This window comes from Agelaius phoeniceus, chromosome 15 (genome assembly GCF_051311805.1).
Source record: "Agelaius phoeniceus isolate bAgePho1 chromosome 15, bAgePho1.hap1, whole genome shotgun sequence".
NCBI lineage: Eukaryota > Metazoa > Chordata > Aves > Passeriformes > Icteridae > Agelaius > Agelaius phoeniceus.
In genome coordinates this window covers 17,659,525-17,681,320 of record NC_135279.1, presented here as the reverse complement: position 1 = coordinate 17,681,320, position 21,796 = coordinate 17,659,525, and the positions used below count along the sequence as shown (strand labels likewise).

The window sequence follows — 21,796 nt, the reverse complement described above, 5'->3', positions numbered from 1 at the left end:
ATCGGCACAGCCCCGGAGCCGTCCATCAGTGGGGCAGTGAGGGATGGCCCGGGCTGTGCTCTGCCCGCAGCGGGAGCGGCTCTGCCGCCGGCCCACGGCTCTGCCGGGGCTCGTGGTGAGGCGGCCGCCTTGCAGACCCACTTTCAGCATCACAGAATGCAGGAATAAAGCCTGCTCTGGAGAGCCAGCGCCGTTTTGTTTAGTCCTGATTGAAAGCTCTGGGTAATGATGGATCTGCTCTTCCCCGCCGCCGGGGTCCCACAGCGCAGGCCGTTAGGCTTTGAGCGACAGAAATGCCTTTTTCTGCTCTCTGCTGTCCCTGGCACAGGGCTTGGGTAGGGAGGTGCTGCCTTAGCCCTGGAGGGCACATGGAGCCCACTGCAGCCTGCACAGCCACCAGCGGCACCCAAATCCCACCCAGCCTGTGACAGTGGAGGGGCTGCCCAAGGAACAGGACTCTCCCCACAGAGGGATGGAAAAGAGCAGGGGAAGATCTCAACTTCCTTCACAGGAACGAGCGAACAAGATCTATTAGATTTTTCTTTCATCTCTTTTGGGAGCATCAGGCCCAGCATTGCCACACGGGCAAGGGAGGGGATTGTTCTGCTCTATTCTGCACTGGATTGGCCTCACCTTGAGTTCTGAGACAGTTTTGAGTGCCACAATATCAGAGAGATCTGAAGCTGTTCCAGAGGGCCCAAAGGAGGGGCTGGGGCTGGGGAAGGCTCTGCAGGAGCCACCCGAGGAGGGCTGAGGGCACTGGGCTGGTGCAGCTGCAGAGAGGAACCCAGGGCAGAGCTCAGGGAAGGAGGGAACGGCTGCAGGGGAGCTTTGGGATGGACACTAGGGAAAGGTTCCTCCCCCAGAGGGTGCTGGGCACTGCCCAGGCTGCCCAGGGAATGGGCACGGCCCCGAGGCTGCCAGAGCTCCAGGAGCCTTTGGACACCAGGGATGCACAGGGGGGATTGCTGGGGGGTCTGGGCGGGGACAGGGGCTGGACTGGATGATCCCAGTGGGTCCTTTCAGCTCAGGATAGTCTGACTCCAGATGCAAGCCAAGCACACCTCGCACCTGGAGCTGGGCAAACACTCTGTGCTGTGCCGTGGAGGCACTCGGCAGAGCCACAGGGTTTGACAGGGTGTCTGCCTGGTAGAGACACCTGAGCTGCTAGCAGTGGATTCAGACAGCCAAGCTGGAGCCCCCAGACTGCTGCCAGCCCCTCTCTCCCCTTGGCCTGAGCTCCCCTCCTTGCACTGGCACAGGCAGACGTGGCTGCAGAGAGCCACAGCCCCTGGCAGCGCCTCGACACTCTGCAACCACACATGAGGGATGGGCTCTTCCTAGAGAGCACTCTGCACTTCTGGAACAGCCACAGGCTGAAGACAAAGAAGTGAATGTGGATGATGTGACCCCAGAGAGATCAGGATTCAGCCATTCTCAGGGTACCAGAAGAAACAGAAGATGACTTTGCCAATTCCAGCTGAAATAGCTGGATTTAAAGAAATTAAATTTGTCAGTTCATTAGTGTGTAACATAAGAATGAAAAAGGCATTTCTAATTCCTGATCTGCTAATCCACAATCCACCGATCTGCAATCCCCAGAGTCCCCAGGGAAAGAAAAGAAAATCCACAGCAGCCTCATAGTGTCTCTCCATGACTTCTGGCCAGCTCCTGCAGAGAGAGCTCAGCTGCAGAGCCTTCCTCCCTGTACAAAATCTACCTCAGCAAACCTGCTGCCATCCTAGGGGGCTCAGGGGTAACAAAAATCAAACTGCACTTGTTGGAGTGAGCGAACACTGGATGTTTGGTGAGCTGCTGGGTATGATGTCCCAGGAGTTAACTCAGCTCCCCATAGATCTGCAGGATCAGCTCATTTCCAGCAGTGCTCCCACTCATCAGGACAATTAGCAAGGTCCCAATCACCTTCTTAACTGGGAGGGCTGATACTGCACCACAGAAAGGGGTGCTGGTGCCTGTTAAAACACTGTCCTGGCTGCATCTGGGAGATGCCCCCTGTACCTTGTTCCCAGCTCATGGCCCCATGGATGCTATTTGTTATCCAGTTTGCCCAGCAAGACCAGTTCAGTGCACACACACCTGCCGAGCACACATAGCTGTGGGCCCCCAGCCACGTTCACACTTTAAACCATCATCTCCACAGCCAATTTCAACTTCCCACACCAAATCCTTCCTTAAATTATTCTCAACACTTAGCCCCATTCAGCTGCCTCAGGGGGAGGCACCCACAGGCCTCTCTTTGGCACGTGGGCCATGGCAGCACAGCCTGTGCACAGAGGCCAGACCAGCAGTGAGCACCAGGTGGGAAACTGGGAATCCCCTGGGGCTGCCACCACTGCCCTCGACCATCCTCTCCATGCCCTTTCCAAAAAGAAGTGCAGACATAGCTCCAGAATTTGCCCTTGCAAAGCAACTTTGCCTTCACTTGCTGCATCTCCCCAGCTCCAGAGCTGCTCAGGACTTGCTGACCATGAAAACACCACTATGAGCAGTAAAGCCAGGGAGTACTGGCTCCCAAAACATGATGGAGAACTCTCCTTTCTGCAGCACCTTTTTCTCCTATCCAGCAGAAAATGCTGTAAATGTCAGTGGCTACAGACCCCAGTAATATCCACTAATGCTGAAGCCACCACACATAACACCACGTGGTGTTTCTTCATTATTCCCTTCCCTCTCACAGCCAAGGATGGGAAACCTGAGGAAATTGTGCAGGTCAGACATGGAGCAGGAACCCAGAGCAGAGCTCAAATCCCCATGCCACTCCCATACCTCCACATTCCTGAGTTTTTTGGAGTGTGCCTCAAAACACTCCCCTGCTCCCTGCTGAGCTCCCTGTGCAGGGACATGGGAGCCATTGTGCCCAGCCACGGCAGGAACAGCAGCTCATTACCCAAGCACATCATCCACACAAGGACCCCGACACGCCACCATCCCTCCCTCCCCCAGCCCACACCTGGGCCACCCTGCCCTCCTCCAGCCACAGGTCCCACCAGAAGGGGACAGCTTGGGGCTGGCTCTCCAGGTGACAGCTGAATGTCTCCCCCTGAGCTCCTCATGCCAACTGAATTGATCCCCAGGTGCTGCCAGGGCAGGACCAAGCCCTGACTCCACTGCACTCTTGAAGGTTTCAATTAATCATAAAGCCAATTCCATTTTGGGCTCCATCTGTCTTTATTCCTTCAGGGACTAATAATGCCACACCGTGTGTTTTCACACACTAGCTGAACTGAAATTAAGAAAGATTTCAATATGAAGTACCTGAGAAGAAAATGCATTTTTTAAAAAGAAATCTCAGAGTCGTTACTGTTCTCAGCTTGGAAAAAACACCTTGTTAAGTAAAAGCAGCAGGGTATTAATTTGGAAAACAACTAAGGTGAGTTCCTGCTCATTGCAATATATGCAAACAAACTAAAATCATGTTTAGGGGCTTTTATGACAAAGTATGTATGGAAATATAACACAACCTGCTTCCAGAAGGAGAGGAGGAACATGCAGAGGAGCTCACACAGGCTCCCATGTGCAGCCTTGAGCAGAGGGATGCTGGCAGCAGCCACCCTGCTGCACCAGGCATGGACCAGCACCCAGAAACCCTCTCCAACCCTCCCTGTTGCAGTGACAGAAATAGATAAAACCCAAGAACCCTTGTGGTTCATTGTGTATGGCAGGTTTGAGCTGCTAAAGGCTTCAGGAAACCTCATTTACATGTCAGCACACTGTTGGCACCTGGGTTTTGTGTTCCTTCCTCTGCAATCCCCCCACGGGGCCTTTCCAGCCAGCCAGGCCTGCACGTCCCCTTCAATAAGGCAATTCCCATGTTGATCTGGGGGGTTATACAAAACAACAGCCCTAATTATTGATCTCAGCAGATGCAGCTAAGGATTAATGATCTGTCCCTTGGAACTGCCACTGCAGGGCTGTGCCCATTGTCCCCTGGCTGTCAGTCTGGCAGCACTGTCACATCCCCTCCCTCCTCACCCACATGGAGGTGTTGTCCCACATGGTGACAGCTGAGGCTGGGATGCCCAAAGCCAGCTTCGGGATGATTAACAGAAGGGAACAGTTATGGTGAGCCCCAGGAGGGAGTAACTGAGGGAGTCATGAACGTGCGGAGCAGCAGTGACAGGACGTTTAGCATGACCCACATTTTGCCTGGGCTCCAGCTAACACCACCTCACTGCAGGAAGAGCCCTTCCTCTCTCTCATCCCCTGTGTTCAAGGCATTCAGGAAAAAAGGAGAGACAGTCTGGAAAGGATGTTTGCAAGAAATTATATGATGTGCTCTGCGTTGAATTCATAAGAGACATGAGACGTGAGAAGTGCAGAGCGCTGAGGGGCACGAGGATTCTGATGGAAGCCAAGATCCTTTGATGGCAGCCTTCTGGAACTGGCTGCAGTACCTTGGAAACTCATTAAATGCAGCAGAAAGGACAAGTGACGTACATCTATTGATGCTCTGAGCAGCAAATTAGTTTTCAAATCTATTCAGGGCTCCTGCAGTGGCACCAAGGGGCCGAGCCTCGGTGGGGAGTGGCTGGGAGAGCATTCCTCCAGCTCGTGTGGGGACCCAGCTGCCCTCAGGGAGGGGCTGCCACAGGCCCAGCCCCCCAGGGACATCAGGTGGCCACAGACAGCTGCCCTGAGCATCAGGGCTCAGAGTCTGCACAGCTGTCAGGGAGTCATCCCCTCCCAAAACAAGCCAGGCTGCTCTGACGGCCTCTGCTGGACATCTCCTTTCAAGCAAAAAAAAGACAATCTAAAACAAAGGGGCATCAAAACCCAGCTCAGACGAAGACACAGAATGTCAGCACCTGAGGGAAGAGCAAGTAGTTAACAGTGATGAGGAGTCTCTTCAGAAAGAGATAATTTCCAATAAGTTGTTGTTTTCTCTCATCATCCCGTGCAAACACCTGGAGAGCCTCAAAGCAGCTGAGGTTGGCAGCAGTCTGGTGGAAGGCCTGAGGAGCTGTCTGCATGGATGAATAATCACCTGTTTCAAGGAATCTTTAGGCACATGAATAGACAGATGAGAGAAAACTTATCAAAGCACTGTATTAAGAAAACAGGTAGGCTGGAAGATGCCAGCCTGGAAAAGAGGTTGATCCCTCTTCAGTGAGGACAGCCAAGAGCTGTTCTTGGATGCCATGGGAGCCTGCAGTTGCTGGTTTATGTCATTTTGCCTCCTGTGAAAGATCTGCTGCCCTCTCCTCAGCACAAGGAGAGGAGTGGGAGAGAAAATATGGCTAAATCCAGAAGAGAGGCTACAAGAGGTATGGGCAGCCCCCCAACATCCCTCTGACAGCCCAGTTCTGCCAGTTGGCAATGAAATCCAACAAAAGCCACCATCAGAAAGGGCTAGGAGGGTGCAGACAGCAGGACCTACAGAGGCAGAGATGGGATCTGCATCCTCCCATAGCAAAGAGCAAATGCAGGTGTCTCCTCTTGGTGAGTGCTCTGCACCTATTGCTTGGAGGGGATGCAGAGAACATGCCAAGACCTGGGAAAGTCACAGCAGGTCAGGAAAATAATGTAGGTGGTTAGGGAGGAAAATCTCTGAAGCCTGTGAAGGCATTAGCAGAGTATACAGGCTGTAGTAAAAAGGATAAACAGAAAACATAGGATCACAAAATCATTTAGGCTGGAAAAGACATCCAAGATCATCAAGGCCAACCATTAATCTCACACCACCATGTTCACTGCTAAGCTGTGTCCCTAAGTGCCAAATCTGTGCAGCTTTTCAACCCTCCAGGGCTGCTCCAGTACTTCACAACCCTTTCAGTGAAAAAAATTTCCCTAATCTAAACCTCCCCTGGCAGAACCTGAGGCTGTTTTCTCATGTCCTACTGCTTGTTACTTGAGGGAAGAGACCGACCCCTGCCTGGCTCCACCCTCCTGCCAGGGAGTTGTAGACAACAAGAATGAATGAATAGTGGCTGAAAAGACAGAGGAATACATGTTGTGTCCAGCTACAGAACCATGTCTGCACTGGGAAACAGCAAGTTTGGGCTGTTTTTTTGGCAGAAAGTGATTAGGTAACCAGCCTGAACATGTATTTTAAATGGAAACCACCACAATAACTCAAAGGCTTCAGCAGAGAGCATTTACTAAACACGATGAGACAGAAACAACATGTTTTATATAATGCATGAGCTGGCTGTGATGAGTCTTTGCCTCCCTGCTGAAGCTCTGCTGGAGCAGCTTCCTGGTGCTCCCCATGCCTGTCACAGCCCTGGGCAGCACTGGCTGTTCTGTTTGCAGGGCAGGACACATCCCACAGCTCTTAGAACACCAGCAGCTGTGGACTGAGGAGGCCCTGCAGGCTCTGGGAGCACCCACTGCTGTGTGAAGGACTCAGGAGGACAAGGCCACCTGCCTTAGCCCCGGGTAAAGGGGAGAAGCCAGTGGAGCCCAGTGCTGGGGGAGTGTGTGGGAGCTCACTGCCCACATGGGGTGTGAGGCCAAACACATATTTCATCCCCACTGCTTGACCTCTGTGTCCTCTCACAGCACCAGCCCAACCCAGAGAACTCACTCCAGAATTCCCCTGTTTTACAGAAAGGACAATGTCCTCAGCCTAAGCCCAGTCCCTTGGGCTGAGGCCAAGATGTCCATCCCACCTTGTCCCCTCTCCAGCAGCCACAGGCACCTGGGAAAACACACCTGGCACAAGACAAGGACCTGACCCCACCCCCTGCCACTTCCAGCCATCATCATTGCTCTGAACATTTCTCCCCAAAAACCCAGGAGCAAACCTTGGATTCTAGACCTTTCCCTCCTTGTCTTCCTGAGAGCACAAGGATGGCAGTTTACTCTTTAATTGTTAATTACACTTCCTTGTTAGATTTCAGAGGCTGAAAAATGTTTAGGGATTTATTCTTCTGTGTAATTAACCACAATGATGAAACACCCATTTATACTGCACTGCAGTTTTTTGTTAAGGTTATTCATAATGGGGAAAGGCTAAATAGGTTGAGTTCATTATCATTACAGAAAAAAAATTGAGGTGACCCAATCAAATTAATTTGAAATTAAGTGCAGTGAGGCTGATAACTTCACACAAGTCAGGAGTTCGAATAAAAATAGAGGAGACAATCTACAAAGCAAGAAATTATAAGCAGTCAAAGAGTGGAGCTGGAATTACTGCAACTGGGAGATGGCAAACACATATTGTGGGCAAACAGGGCCACTAAAAAAATCAGGGAAAGTGGATAAAGAGATGGGCAAATACTGCAGGATGTAAAAGGAAAAGCTGGAGGAGGAAGGGATGAAGATGGATTGGAAATAAATGGCTAGGGACAGTGCTTGTTAAGCTAACCAGATTTATTTCTCTGCACAGAAATTCTTATGTCCTTACAAGACAGCATTGAAGCAAGGTCTTTAATTTTACTTTTCCTGGGTTTATTGCTTGGGCCTCTGTGTTATTTAACATCAGTGAACACCAACCAGTTTCAGTGCACAGCTGGACCTAACTCAAACCCCTTAAATCTGGTGGAAGCTCTTTCCTCTTGACAGAGGCATCCTGGAGGGGCTGCTGCTTCTCCAACAGAGCAGGAAAGTCTTGTGCTCTGGGAAAATGGGCACCACCAGGGGACTGCTGGACAGAGCAAGGAGACAGCATTCCCACATCCCTCTTCCCTCAGAAAAAACAATGGGAAAGCAGAACCAAACCCAGGTGGATCCCATGATGCTGAGCTCTGTTGGACACCCCAGCACAGCAGGAATCAGAGCCCATCACTCTAGGAGCTTCTCTGAGGTTTCTCTTGAGAAGCAAACACATGTTTTGTGCCTCTCTTGGCTTTACCAGAGTGGGGCAAGCTCTGAACGAGCCTCAGAGCTGGGTAATACAAATAATGGTGAATGGGGTATTCAGGATGCACATGGTAATCCTTTAAGGGGTTTAATCTCTGGGAAACAGCTAAGACAATCCATGGAAAACTCTTGTGTGTGGCTAGAGGATCATGCTTCAATTCTCACCAGTGATGAGTTTACTTCCAAGCCTTTACCAAGCCCAGTGACATTATTTTAGCACTCAAGGCCAAAAGGGAACAGTGAGAGCCCAGCAGTGCTGGGCTTGTGGGCAGAGGCTGTGCTGGGACTGTCCTGTGCCCTTCTAGGACACATGGCAGATGTCAGCTTGGACCATCAGTGGGACATCCTTGTCCCTGGCCACCTCACGGGGTGGGCTTTTAAAGGTCTGGCCAAAATGCCATGAGTCCCTCACTACAGCTGCACAAGTGGCTGCTCTCCCAGTTCCCCACTCTGGCCAGGCCAAAAATCTCACCTCTGAGCCTTCTGCCTTGTCCCCATGAAATACAAACTGCTTCCCTTTGCCTTGAAGGTCCTACAGCTTAACTTCTCTCCATCCTCACCTCCAACTCATCCCTAAGTACACAGAGAGCATTTGGGATAAAGCTTCAAGAAGTCATTCAACATAAATTATTATTCCCCTTCTAAACGGATTACAAAAATCCTTTTATTACAAAATACTAAAATGTTCAAATTATTGGTGTGGAAAAACGTTTCCTGTAGGTAAAATTTTCAAAAATGGAGGTTTTAATCACACGCATAATCCTTTCTGGCTAACGTTTCCACTCTTGTGAAACATGGAGATACAGATTGCACAGAGGCCTGGCTGTGCCACGAACAAAGGGAGATGCTGCCTGTAAATAGCTCAGAGGACATCAGAAGACATTTCTCTCATCAGCAATCTTTTTTAGCTTAATATAGCTCCTCTTTGCATAAAACATTGACATTTTTGTAATGTTTGGACCCAATGGTGCGAATGCTGATTGTCATGCGAAGATACTGGAGTGTACCTTCAAAATATGCAGGAACATTTTACAGACAGTAGTTTCACTTGCCTCCAAAATGCTGGATGTTAATATTTCATACTTATATATATTTAAATGTTAGTACCACAGGATAAATTCTAACATGCTTTTATGCTAATGCAATCACTGGAAATCCAGATAATGCTGTGTATTGGCATATACTGTTAGTGAATTATGGATACCTAAATGTACAACCCCACATGCCTAGCAATTATTTTTGTTAGTGCATTTAACTTTTATTTGCAATCAGAGCACTTGAGGATTGTTCAAATGAAGTTTACTTTTGCAAACTGCTGAATGGAAAAACATTTTGTTAAAGGCTTAAAAACAGTAAGAGTGTGATGAGGTTTTAGACTTGCAATAAGGGCAGTGCTCAGAGAACTCCACCAGATGGAACAATGTTTGATTTGGTCACAGACTCAGCAATTAAAACCCAAATGCCTGAAGTGAAGGGCATATAAGAGAAACATGAGATGAAACCTTGATTTCCTCCCTGTCAAGTGAAGAAATCTGCCTCTCCTGTGGCAGAGGCTCCCAGAGGCAGATGGATGCCAGGAGGTCAGACCCTGGCAGCTGGACCTGGGACCCTGTGTCTCAACCCTGTCCCAGTCATGCTGTGCTATGGCTGCTTTTCAAATCTGCTTTAAGCCAAATAAATAGGTGCAATAGTATCAGGAAGGGGAAATCCTGAGCTGGCCCTGTTGTGCCTTCTCCTCCTCCTGCCTTTGCTGATCCAAGTCTTGGCCAGCCCCCTGGCCTGTTGGCTCAGGATGCTGATCCCCTGGAAAACCCTTTTCTTCCAATGGGCTTCCAGCACAGCCAGAGTTCTGAGCCAGGTCCTGGCAGGACCATGTGCAGGCAGGACCTGGGTGCTGCAGCTGTTCCATCCCTTACCTGCTTGACTACCTGAGCAGAGTTAAGGACAGTGCAAATCTGGAGAAGATCTGCGTATTTCTGAGAGCTGAAAAGTTCTGGATGTGACCCAGGCATGTCTGGAATCACTCTGTGTCCAGTGGTTTCCTCCTGTGTTAAACACTTGTCTACAGACAAGGCCAAACTCCCTCTTCCAGACTGAACTGTGCCAGGAGTTACTGACCTCCCGTGCCAGGCTCTGGAGCTGCTATCATCATGCCCTGATTTCCCTCTGGGAATGTTTGCCTGGCTTGAAACCACTGGCCTGAGCCAGCCTGGCTGAAGAGACCTAGGAGGTGGCCACAGACCCATTTGGTGAGCAGCAGACCATTGCCTCTTCCCAGGCTCAGCATCCAGCACAGGATCTGACACCAGCCCCAGGCACACAAGCACAGAGCAGATCATGTCCCTGCAGCCCAGCGAGCTGTGACACCTCTGGGAATTTACTGGAAAGCCCTACCACCTCTCTAAGGCTCTTAGGAACAACCATGAGGGAAGGAAATAAAAAACAAGCCCTCAGAAAAACACAAAATGCTGTGTGAAGTACCTGAAATGCCCCCAACAGTTTAACTAGAGCATGGAGTAAGCTGAGAAAATGTATGAACAAACGAATTAAACAAGTGAGCACACAGCAGACAAGTTGGCATGTAGGTGTCTACTGAGAAAGCTTAAGCACAGCAAGGGGAGAAAAAGCAAACTCAAACCAAGGCATAATATCCCTCACATTTTGGAGTGGAGCTCTCAGACAATGTATCATCCAAACCACTCCAAATTACCATCTGCCAGAATGTCCTTCAAAGAAAAAAGGTCCACAAGTTTGCAAAGCAGCAGTTTAATGTTGTCATATCAGATGAGAGGCTCTCTCCAAAGATTTTTGCACTTGAGTGAGAAATACTACACAGAAGTGTGACTCTTGTGGCCACTGCTACACTGTCAGGTACCATGAGACAATGAATTTTTGTAGTCCTGACCATGTCATGGCAGGTACATCTGGAAAGAAGCTCTTTAGCAGCCCCTGTCATTTCACTAGTTACCTGCAAATGTTTCCAGACCCTCTGCATGATCTTCTCTGTATGCAGAAAGAGTCTATATAAAGAACCTGAGCAAACCACTCCAGTATTGTTTCAGAGACTAAGATATACCAAAATATGAAGAGCAGGTTTTGTTTCTGAAGTATCTTCCTGTCATCCCTAAATCAGGCTCTGTTTCAGACTAGAAGCTGGATCCTTTCCTGGTATAAACCTGGGTACCTGCTCCTGTCCACGAGGCCCATCACTCCACACATGCTGAGGGGCCAACTGCATTGCATATCAGATTGCCAAGTAAATGCAGGTCTGTGCACCATGTGTTAGACTAAGCCATAAATAATTTATGATGCTGGAGAAGGTGACTGTATTTTTAGGTGTAGAAATATGCAGATAAAACAGTCCTGACCTTCAATTTTCACTCTGCACTTCTGATCCTGAATTTGAGTCCATCCAATGCATTTCTAAAGCCTCTGCACCTCTGAATAACACATCCCCTGCAAAGCCCCAAAACCCATAAATCAAAAAGGAGGCACCAAGAAAACCAATGGAGCCCACAGGATACCTCCTGTAGCAAGCACTACACAGGATCCCCCAGCATGAGGCAGAGCAGGCTCCTTCCCCTGAACCTCAAACATCCTGCAGGTCAGTCTCCTCTGCATTCTGGCTGCTGACCCTTGTTCCTGACCCCACATCTAATCAACACACCTTTGATGTCAGAGGCACGTGTCCATGGGGCCCAAATCTCTCTCTAAAGACCACGGGAGCTGCTCAAATCAGCACCTTGCCATCCTGAAGCAGCCCAGGAACAAGAATGAGGAAGGACAAAGGTGCTCACTGGGGTGCTTGTAACTCTGTCACATCTTCCCCCAGAGAGAGCTGTCAATGGGACTGAAGGAGAATTATTTCCCCCTTGGACTTTGTAGAAACAGGGAGCCCGGGGAAACCAAGAAACAATCATGGATTTGACACCACATTACTTCTGGATATGTCCAATGAGCAAGATAAGGACACACTGAGGAGAAGGGGAAATGGGTGTTGCAAGGGCAAGGAAGGGGACAAGACAGTTTTGTGGTGTGTCACAACACAGCTTTTGGTCTCTGCTATCAGAAATAAACCAAGGGAGGTGGAGAGAGGCACAGAGCCCAGCTGAGGGCAGGTCTCACCTGGACAGGGCAGCTCCCAGGACAAAGGCAGCGTGTTCCTTCAGCAAGGCCTCGCTGCTGTTCAGGCCCTCGATCACCAGCCGGAGCCCACCCATGGACAGGAAATCCTTGGCATTGTCCACCTGGGAGAGAGCAGCTTCCATCAGCACAAAGCCCCAGCCCCTGGAGAACACCTCCCTTCACACCCACAGCATCCCTTCCCTCCTGCTCTGACCAGCAGGGAGTTTTACAAGGAATTAAAAATTCCGAGGGAATGGCTGTGGCTGAGCTCAGCACAGCCCTGCCCACGAGCAGCAATGTCACAGCTGCCCAGGCACAGTGTCCTCGTGGGAGGACATTGTCACACTCAGAAGGCATCACTGGAAACTCAAATACTTTGATTATAGCAATCAAAACTGCTCTTGACACGTATTTTGGCAATTCAGGTGGTGTCAAAAACTCGATATATCTGCTGATGTCAAAAAACTCCAGCTCTTTGCTCTCCCCTGAGCAGGCCTTTACTGGAGACCCAGGGAATGGCATGTTTTGCAGATGAAGTTAATTAATTGATGCTGTGGTTGTAGCACCAGGAGTCAGGGATGTTTAGGAGCCTGTCAGCACCAACAGGGTGCAAAGGGGGCATGGGAGCAAGGAGCATGGGCAGTTCTGGGAGTTCTTCATGAGTTCCATCAACAACTTCCCATGGACAAGGAAGGAAAAAGCCAGTCCCTGCTTGGAGGGGTCAGCCAGGAGCTTCCCCAGGGAGCAGCCTCACAATGACTTTTCTAAGCAAACAATAATGGATTAACTGCCAGTAGGGAAAAGTTTGCACATTAGTGGGAATTCATCAGCCTCTGGCTCTAAGTGGATCTGGGGCTAGCCAGGCACAGTCCCAGCGGGCATCTGCTCTTGGAGAGGAGATCAGAAAAGGCTCTGAGTGCTCACAGACAAAATTTAGAGAAACAGCACAAACTACTTCAAGTACAAAATTCAGTCCAAAGTCAAATCGATGCATTTTGGTATTCAATGATTTTTTTTTTTTTTCAGTTTAAAAGAGGATCTGATGAATGCTCAGAACTGCCTGCACAGAAAAATCAGTTTCTGCCTGCACAGAAAAATCAGGTTTAGAAATTCGACATATCTCTCTGAAAGACAGGGAGACAACAGCAATCGTTGGCAGATGGAAACAGAATATAAAAATGAGTTATCAGCAGGGCAAGCCGACCCCCTGATGGGGTGGGACAGGACCACAAGCCATGCAGGGCATGTGGGACACTCTTCTAGTCAATGACTTCATGCTCAGTGTTATATTTATCTCAACCATGTACCTTCATCAAAATTGGCCCTAAGTCAGATATTTCAGGTACCCAGGAGAAGGAAGAAGCTTTGTGTCCTACAGGTCTGTCGTTACCAACCAAAGCAGGACCTGGGGAGCTCCAGCTCATCTCTGCTCCCCAGTGGGACAATACCCACCTGTCCCTCTGCAAAGCTGCTCTCTGCAGGTCTGCTGGGGCTGATTCAGGATTTGCAACAGCTTTTGTATCCTTTCAGATGCTGTTCTTTTAACTGTCCCTATAAACCATGCCTGCCAGAGCTCTCACTTTTCTGCAGACCCATCTTTATCTACAAAGAAATCTATGCAGCAACCCAATTTCAGCAGCCAGTGGGTCCTTTTATTACTCAGCCTCTGTAAAAACTGGTTTAGTGCTGGAATCAGACATTGACTTCTGCGTGAGAGGGAATGTATGGACAGGCAGGAATTTGCATCCAGCAGCTGGTGTGGTAAAACCAGCCCCCCCTGCTGTAACCTCAGCAGTACCAGAGTCCTTTGTGCTGCCCCAGTGTCAGTGAGACACCACAATGGCAGAATGTAAATTGTGCTGTTGTGCTGTAAAGCTTATTCTGAAGATGTGTTTATCTTTTTTAACCAGAGTCTGTTTGTTGTGAGAGCTCCAGTCCTAAAACTAACAAAATCCTCAAACTTAACAACTTGAAGGTATTAACCTCTCTGGGGAGCAGTGGATGCTGCAAGGCAGCAGCTCCTACCTCACTTCAGTCCACTGAAATCGGCACAGAAGTAAAACCAAAGATCAAAAGAGCTCTTGAGTAAAGTACACAGGCAAAGCAGGCGAGGGGAGGGATGGGAGAAGAGCAAATATGACAGCAGTTATTCAGGGAGCAGGTTTGAATTGGAGGAGAAAGAAAATAGGGAAGGAAGGTGAGAGAGAAAATGTTAGAAAACAAGAGCGAGGGAAAGCAGCATGTCAACTGCATACGATGGAGAGGAAATTAGCAGAGAGAGATGGTATAGCATGTCAGAGCAGAGGAGAGGGGAAGATAAGCAGAGTAAATAATTGAGAGAAAGAGCCTGCAATGCCTGAGAATGGGTCTTGGCTCCACACACTGCTGTGCAAGCACCGTGAATGCTGTTTATGAGTTACGCTCTGCCCTCTTCACATTTGCATTTGGGTTTTATGCGTTACAGATAACCCAGCAAGCCAAACCCTCCTACTCCTTCTCCAAGATGGGCTCCCGAACATGCCAAGCTGAATCGTGGCTGTGGAGAAGCAAACCAGAGCTGGCAACCAAAAGCTGAGCAAAGGCAGAGCCCTTGGGCTGACTCTTCAAAGGCAGGAGAGAGCATCTCCCCGGGCTGGGCACCAGCCATGGCTCCCACGGCGCGCTCCGAGGCACGAGCTGCCCTGCACCCACTGCTCCAGGGTGACCATGGCACAGAGCAGGGAGCAGCCTTTGCTTGCATGCCCTCCAGGGCATGGCATTTTCCACTCCACAGGGCATCCTGTGCCCTGGAGACAGCAGCAGGATGGCCAGGAGGTGAACAGTTCTGAAAAGCCACGGCACAGCACAGTACTGCTCTGATGGAGGCTGGGGAAGGTGGGACCTGCAAAGTGGCCCTACACCTGTCCTGGGCCACCCACACCTGGGCTGTGACTTGCTGCAGAGGAGTCCTGACAGTTCAGCCCTTCCAGGGTTATGCAGCACAAGCGTCCTTTGGCTGCTGTTCAGTAATTACATTAAGCCACTGCTGCTAAAGTCAGTCCCAAGCAGAGATAATGCTCTGGACGCATTCAACTGACTGGAAGAAGAAAGAGGAGGAAAAGCCATGCTGGCTTAGAGACAAGTCATATTTCTTATCAGCTTCCTGCCTGACGAGAAGGTGCTGCCCAGCCATCTGCCCCGACAGCGCGGGCACAGAGCAGCGCTGTGATCGGCGCACAAAGGAGCCCCTGTGCTCCTGCCAGCCTCCTGCCATTCCCCCTCTCTGACCCCTTTGATGCTGCATGTGCTTCCCTTTGATGCTCCAGTCCCTGCTCCTCTGCCATTCTGAAATTGTTTGCCCCATCCTGTGCTGCAGGGATTTTCTGCTGGAATAGTCCAGACTGCTATGCTGGAATCCAAGGCATCCCAGGGCATTTGGGGGTTGCTTTTTAGCACAATGGCCTGATGCTCTGGCACCCTTAATCAGGCAAGATTAGCCCTGAGTACAAATATGAAGCTCTTTGGGTGCCCATTGTTCACAGTTATTCTCTGAGTCACACAGATGCCGTCAGTGACACAAAAGCAGGGAGAACAAACAGCAAGGAAGCCTCTGCATGCCCACAATGACAATTCAGAGTGGAAATTCAAGACAAAGAGCCCTGGAAATAACACTTGTATCAGCTGGCACATGGACTCTCTCTCTCACAGCAGCAACACTTCAGCTACCTGCCCCCAAATACCACATTGGTTCAACAGGTGCTGTTCCAGTGAAAGGGCTTGCACTGGCACTTCCCAAGAGTTGTCCCATTCACCCTCTGAAATGACAAAGTGCCACTGGAAACTCTCCCAGTGCACTCCAGACTCTCCCAGTTACTGGGGAGGGAGAAGCCAAGTCCTTTCCCACATGGCAGAGCAGAGGCTGGATGCCCAGACACCCTCCCAGGGGTGGCACCAAGGCAGGCACCAAGCCCAGGGGAGCAGAATTCTGTGCCTGCAGCTGCATCCAAGGGGAGGTAGGAATGTGTGAGCTGAAAGCAGAGCAAGAGAGATCAGAGAGAGGGGGGGAAAGTGTGAGCACAAACCCGAGGAAGCGAGATGCCAGGAAATATGTTCACCCTCACACAGAGCTAATTAGCACAGCGAGGCTCTGCTTGCCACTGCTTACTCACACCAAGACAAAATAGGGGATTTTGGGTGGCTGTCGCCTTCCCTGGTACAAAGACGTTCTCTGTGAACTGATATAAGGGCACCTACCATCAACCACGGCAGCTTTCCATGGAAGCAGAGAGAAAATAATTCTTTTCTGAGCAACCACCACTCTATTTACCCAAAAATGGCAGCTAAAACCCCATTTTGTAACATTAAGGAGATAAAAGAGGAAAAAGAGAGGATAAGAACACCAGCCTGAGAACAGACAACAAATCAGGCAACCACCAGGATACTGCTGGCTCCTGGCACAAGCGATGATTAATTCCAACCTGGATATAAAATAAGCCTGCACTAGTTCTCTGCTGTCTGTTATTGTCCCAGGATTATGGTAATTAAGCAATTTGTATTACCTGATACTGATAAGAAAAATAAAGCCCCATTTATGACACCGTATCCCCTGGATTTTACACGGTAGTTACTGAGGCATTCTTGTTACCTGGTGAACATAATATTCGAGATCATAAAGCGCCGCGACTTTCTCATCCAGCGTGGAGGCAGAGCTGTTGAATTTGCTGATTAATTTAACCATAATTTCATAATCTGTTTCTATCTTCATGTTCAGCTTTTCAAACTCCTCCTTCAGCTGCTCTATGGGCCGGAACTTCTTCCTCACCTCTTCCTCTCGGGCCTTGGAAACAGAAGGAGGAAACCAGATGTGAAGACAGGAGATGAAGAGAGACAAGACAGACACAGAAAGGAGTGCCAGCCCCAAAATTCACAAAGGGGACCTGGCTGTCTGTGCCAATGGATTTATTGCTGTACATCAGAGGTGCAGGGGCAGGGTCCTTCTGAGAAGCCCAGGAACCCAGTGAGCTGTGAGATACACACAATATGAGTGAACAGTAGGGCTTTGTGCACCACTTCTACATCTCTAGACTATTTGTGCACCACTTCTACATCTCTACAGCATTTGTGCACCATTTCTACATCCCATTTCCATCCAGCACAACATCAAGCCCACAGGCAGCAGTACTGCTGTTCTCTGCTTGCCTGCAAGTGGATCTTCTCAAAACCTGGCTGCAAAAAGCCCTGAGGCACCTCCCTGATCTTACAGCTAAACATCTCTGGAACTGGACATGAGGCTGCAGAGCTCCAGAGGTCCCATCCAGCCCTAAGTGCCCAGTGACTCCAAGGAGTTCTCAGACATAGACAAAGATGCTTTTGCCATTCCAAGCATTGAGCAAATTCCAGGAAGAGTCTATCTCCTAGGGAGAGGTGTGGGGACAGAAGCTGTCAGAAAGGGAGGCAGGAGGAGCAGTGATAAGGTGGGGGCAGCTGACATGTTGTGCCATGGGGCTTGGCCAGCAGACAGCCTGTCCTGAACTCATCTCCCTCATAGTAACAGCACCCCAAAGGCTGCCCTGAACAAAGAGAGCTGACACAAAACATGTGGTGAGGAGGAAAGGATCTGTCAGAGATCTCAGAGAGCCCCAGAGGTGCAGGAACATCAGCACTGGTGGCACTGGGGACAGAGTCTGCTCCTGCAGGGGACAGAAGCAGCAGAGAGGCCATGCTGGAGCTGGGCTGCCCCAAGGACAGGAGAAAGGCAGAAAGCCCCTTTTGGAAGGGTTTTGTCACAAATGCCAAGATGTGTTTGTATGCAGAGTGAGCCTCAGCTGGAGGGTTTGCTGGTGTCCTGCTCCCCATGAGGGATCAGAGAGGGCAGGAGGAAAACCAAGTGAGCAATGGAGGTGAAAGCTGTGTCAATGGAATGTGGTACCAGAGGTACCACACCCAATCCACCCCTCCCCGAGCTGCCTCTGCCGGAGCACAGAGAGGCTCAGTGTAACTCCATTTCCTCTGACACAGAGCCTTCGGGGATGGATTTGCTCTCTGCAGGAGTGACTGCAAATGGAATACTTTAGGTCCATTAGATGTAGCTGCTTTTAGCCCAGTTGCTGGGACAAAAGCTATTCTAACAGGGGGTTTTAAAATATGGCTTATTTTCACCTAATAGAGTATCACTAATTTTTGCATTTCAATGATCCTCATTTCCAGCAGCCCTTTTCAGCAGCCCTGCAATCAATCAGCAATGCTGCTATGGAAATAATCTCCAGCAAATGAAATCATGCCGTGCTGCCACATAAGGGAAGAAAAAGCCTTTCTGTGACACCAGAACTTTAGAGCCTTGACTCCTCTTTCAGTTTTTGCTTGAGTGAGCCAACACCAAGGCAGCAGGAGGAGCGAGGGTTAAACAAATGCTACTGAGGGGGAGAAGGGAAAGAGGCTCTGATGCACCTGATGAGTCACACATCATCCCACCTATTTACTTCGGGTTGTGGGTTGTTTTGTAACTAAATGGACAACTTGGAGCTTGTGTAAGGAAACTTCAGCCCCTGCTTCACCATGGCCACTTGGGTTTTGCTATCTAGGGCAAAGGCTGGAAACCTAAAGCAAGGAGAGTAAAGGGAAATACCCTCCATAAATACCGTCAGCTGCAATCCAGTTCCCTTTGGGGTCTGCAGACATTTTTGTGAATTGAGCTGCAGTGAAACAGATAAATTACATTGTTCAGAGCAGCTGCAACTGACCCTGGATCCCTGGAACTGTTGAAGGCCAGCTTGAACAGGGCTTGGAGCAACCCGAGATAGGGGAAGGTGTCCCTGCCCATGGCATGGGTGGGACTGGATCAGCTTTAAGGTCCTATCCACCCCAAACCATTCACAGAATCTTAGAGTCATACAGAAAAGTCAGGGAACAATATCACTAACAGGTCAATAAAGGTATTTTAGGTCCATACTCACCACAAAATTAGTTTCCACACAGTTTTCCAAGCACTCATTTTAACCATTATATTTCAGCAGAGTGTAACAGGGTGTTTTCACATCCCTGCAATGTGCATTGCTTTAGAAACGGGAAACTCACCTTCCTTTCTGCCTTCTCACTTTCCTTCATTTTAGCCAAGGCCTTTTGGAGCTCCTCAGATGTGAATGAATTTGCATTGAGATCAACCTTGCCCAGCCTTGCAGAAGAAACAAAACAAACCAGAACATGTTATGAGTGAAAAATTGCCTCTAATCTATTTTCACTGTGATGTTGTAGCAATGGCTAAGGGCAGGAGGACAAAAAGGAAAAAACCCACCATACCCAAGAAAAGATTGGTCTGAGTGCTGGATTCTGTGTGAGGCTGGCAGACAACTCTCCCTGACAATCAGAGGCTCTGCTGACCCAAAATCTCAAGCCCTACCACAATAAAAACAGCTGATGAACTGAGATATCAGAATTTCGAGTTGCAATAGAGGAACCATGCCTGTGCCACTAAATCATTGCAGAGGGCATGAAAGACGCACCTTGGAGATTTCAGCTTATGAACATAGTACACAAAGTCATGAAAGACCTCAGAGCACCTTTGCGGTTTGGGAAGGAGCTACACAGGAGTGGGAGAGGATTCTTTGTCAGGAATTCGAGTGACAGCACAAGGGGGAATGGTATCAAACTGCAAGAGTTGGAAGAAATTTGATGATGGCAAGAAGTTCTTTACTCTCAGTGTGCTGGTCCCTGACACAGGGACCACGGCAGAGGGGCTGTGGATGCCCCATCCCCAGGAACAGCCAAGGCCGGGAGGGACAGGGGCCGCAGCAACCTGGTGTGCTGGGAGGTTTCTTGGCTTGCAACCAGATCATCTTGCGGGTCCCTTCCAAGCCAAAGCATTCAAGGATTTGATCATTCTGCCATCCCCATCTCCCACTGCGCAGCGACCCTGAACTTTCTGTGACATCACAGCTCCCAGAGGGCTCCAGGTGGAACGTCCAGGACCTGGAAACGAGCAGAGCAGACACTCCACCGGCTGCCAAGGGTCAGTTGCCATTCGCTCTGCGCTCTGCCCCTCAGCGCTGAGCTGCTGCTGCTGCCTGGGCTTCTCCTGACGCCCGCTCTGGAGCGCCAATCCCAGCAGGATGAGCACTGCTGTGCCACTGGAGGTACAGTGCCATTCCAGGCAGGGGGCACGCGGCTTGGGCAGGCTGCAGCCATGTGGGAATGGATGGTGTGGGACAGGAGGCCCACTGGGAGATTGTGCTGCCCCTTGCAGACTGCCAGAGACACTGTGGAGGCCATGGAAGTGGACCTGGGCCTGGATGAAGAAGAGATGATGGAGGTGGACTCCTCCTCTCCTTCCATCTCCTCCCCTGTTGAAGACATGGAAGTAGAGGAGGAGGACAACGTCGAGGAGATGGAAGTAGAGGAGGAGGATAACATCGAAGAGATGGAGGTTGAGGAGGAGGGCAACATCGAGGACATGGAAGTGGATGAGAAGGATGAGGAGGAGCCCATGGTCCTTGGCTGAAGATGGAGCCCCACAAGTAAGACAGGCAGATGCTTCCCACGCCCTGCCCACAGACACTGGGGCTCCCCTGACTCCAGGCTGGGGCTGGGCTGGATGGCCCCGCTCAGGGACACGGTGCCCGCAGGGGGCCTGCATTGTGGTGGCACAAGCACCAGCCCCGGCCTGCCCTGCGCTTGCCTGGGGCCACGCCAGCCCTGCCAGCCCCGTCCCAGCCCCTGCGGCCCAGCTCCCAGCCCTGCTGGGCCCAGTGCTGGCAGCTGAGTCCAGCTCTGCTGCTTCCTTTCTTCCAGGACTGATGCAGATGATGGCACACATGCCACGCCTTTGTAAATACGTTTGATGTTTAGAAGTTTCTTGTAAATACGTTCACTACGTTAGAAGTTCTCTGTAAATACGTTTTGAAGATTGTTATTCCATCGGATCCCATGTAAATATGTTCTGTGCACTGCTGTTGTTGCAATAAAGATTGTTACAAAGAAACCTGTTCTATAAATCCTAGATTTGCCGATCTTCGGCAAATAAATACTGTTTCTTTTAAAACCTGACTTCCCTTGCCATTCCTTTGGGCACAGACAGCCATTGCACACTTGTGGGTTCCACTTGTTCCGGGTTCCCGGGGCTGCACGTCCCTGGGGGTCCTGGCACGGCCACCCTGGTGCTGGGAGTCCCTGCGCACAGGGGCTCCCACTGACACCACTCCTGGCACTGGGCACTGCTGCTCTTCCTGGCCTGGGGCACAGCGGTGTCCCCAAGAGCTCAGCTGTCTCCAGCTCTCACACAGGGGCCTCTCACAGCACTGGCCCCTGCAGCCATGCCACCAAAGCAGGCAGCAAACCTTCAGCCACCCTTCCTGCTGGAGCCACAGGCACTCCCGGGCCCAGAGCCCGCAGCAGGCCACAGGCTTGCAAAATCCACCTGCACGCTCTGAAGGCCACCACAGCCTTGGCAACTGGGGCACCTGGATCTGGGCTGCTGCAGGGGTTGATCTTTAAGGCTTGCAGCCTCCAAAGGCTCCGGCCTCTGCTTCCCAGCCTGCTCTGCACTGCCCTGAGCCCGGATTGTTCCAGAGACAAAAGCCAAGCCAGGGCATCCTCACCCTGCCCGCATTCCTGCTGCTGGCAGCGGCCACTGGCCCCTGGGCCCCACTCGGGTGACAGCTGCAGGGACAGGGCAGCCTGTGCTGGGCAGGGGGCACGGGGCTTTGGGCCCTGGGCCTCCTCCTGCTGCTGCTCCTGCTGCTGCTGCTGCTGGGGGCCATGGGCCCAACAGGGCCCCCAGCTCAGCCCCTGCCCGGGCAGCTGCCCCCAAAGCCCCACACTCCCCGAGCATCCCCATCACAGCTGGCAGGGGGAAATCCCACACCCTTCAGGAAAC

At 50.6% G+C, this 21,796-nt stretch overlaps 1 protein-coding gene across 2 annotated transcripts in view; it reads right to left on the bottom strand.

Annotated features, from left to right (window-relative positions):
- The window catches only part of SIL1 (SIL1 nucleotide exchange factor), a 340,917-nt gene that overhangs the window by 20,175 nt on the left and 298,946 nt on the right, over nt 1-21,796 (bottom strand). For both annotated transcript variants that reach the window (XM_077186486.1, XM_077186487.1), the window contains exons 5-7: nt 19,003-19,099; nt 16,574-16,765; nt 11,950-12,071 (exon numbers count right to left, since the gene is read on the bottom strand). In XM_077186486.1, the coding sequence (XP_077042601.1) occupies nt 11,950-12,071; nt 16,574-16,765; nt 19,003-19,099 (411 nt within the window). The remainder of the gene's footprint in view (nt 1-11,949; nt 12,072-16,573; nt 16,766-19,002; nt 19,100-21,796) is intronic.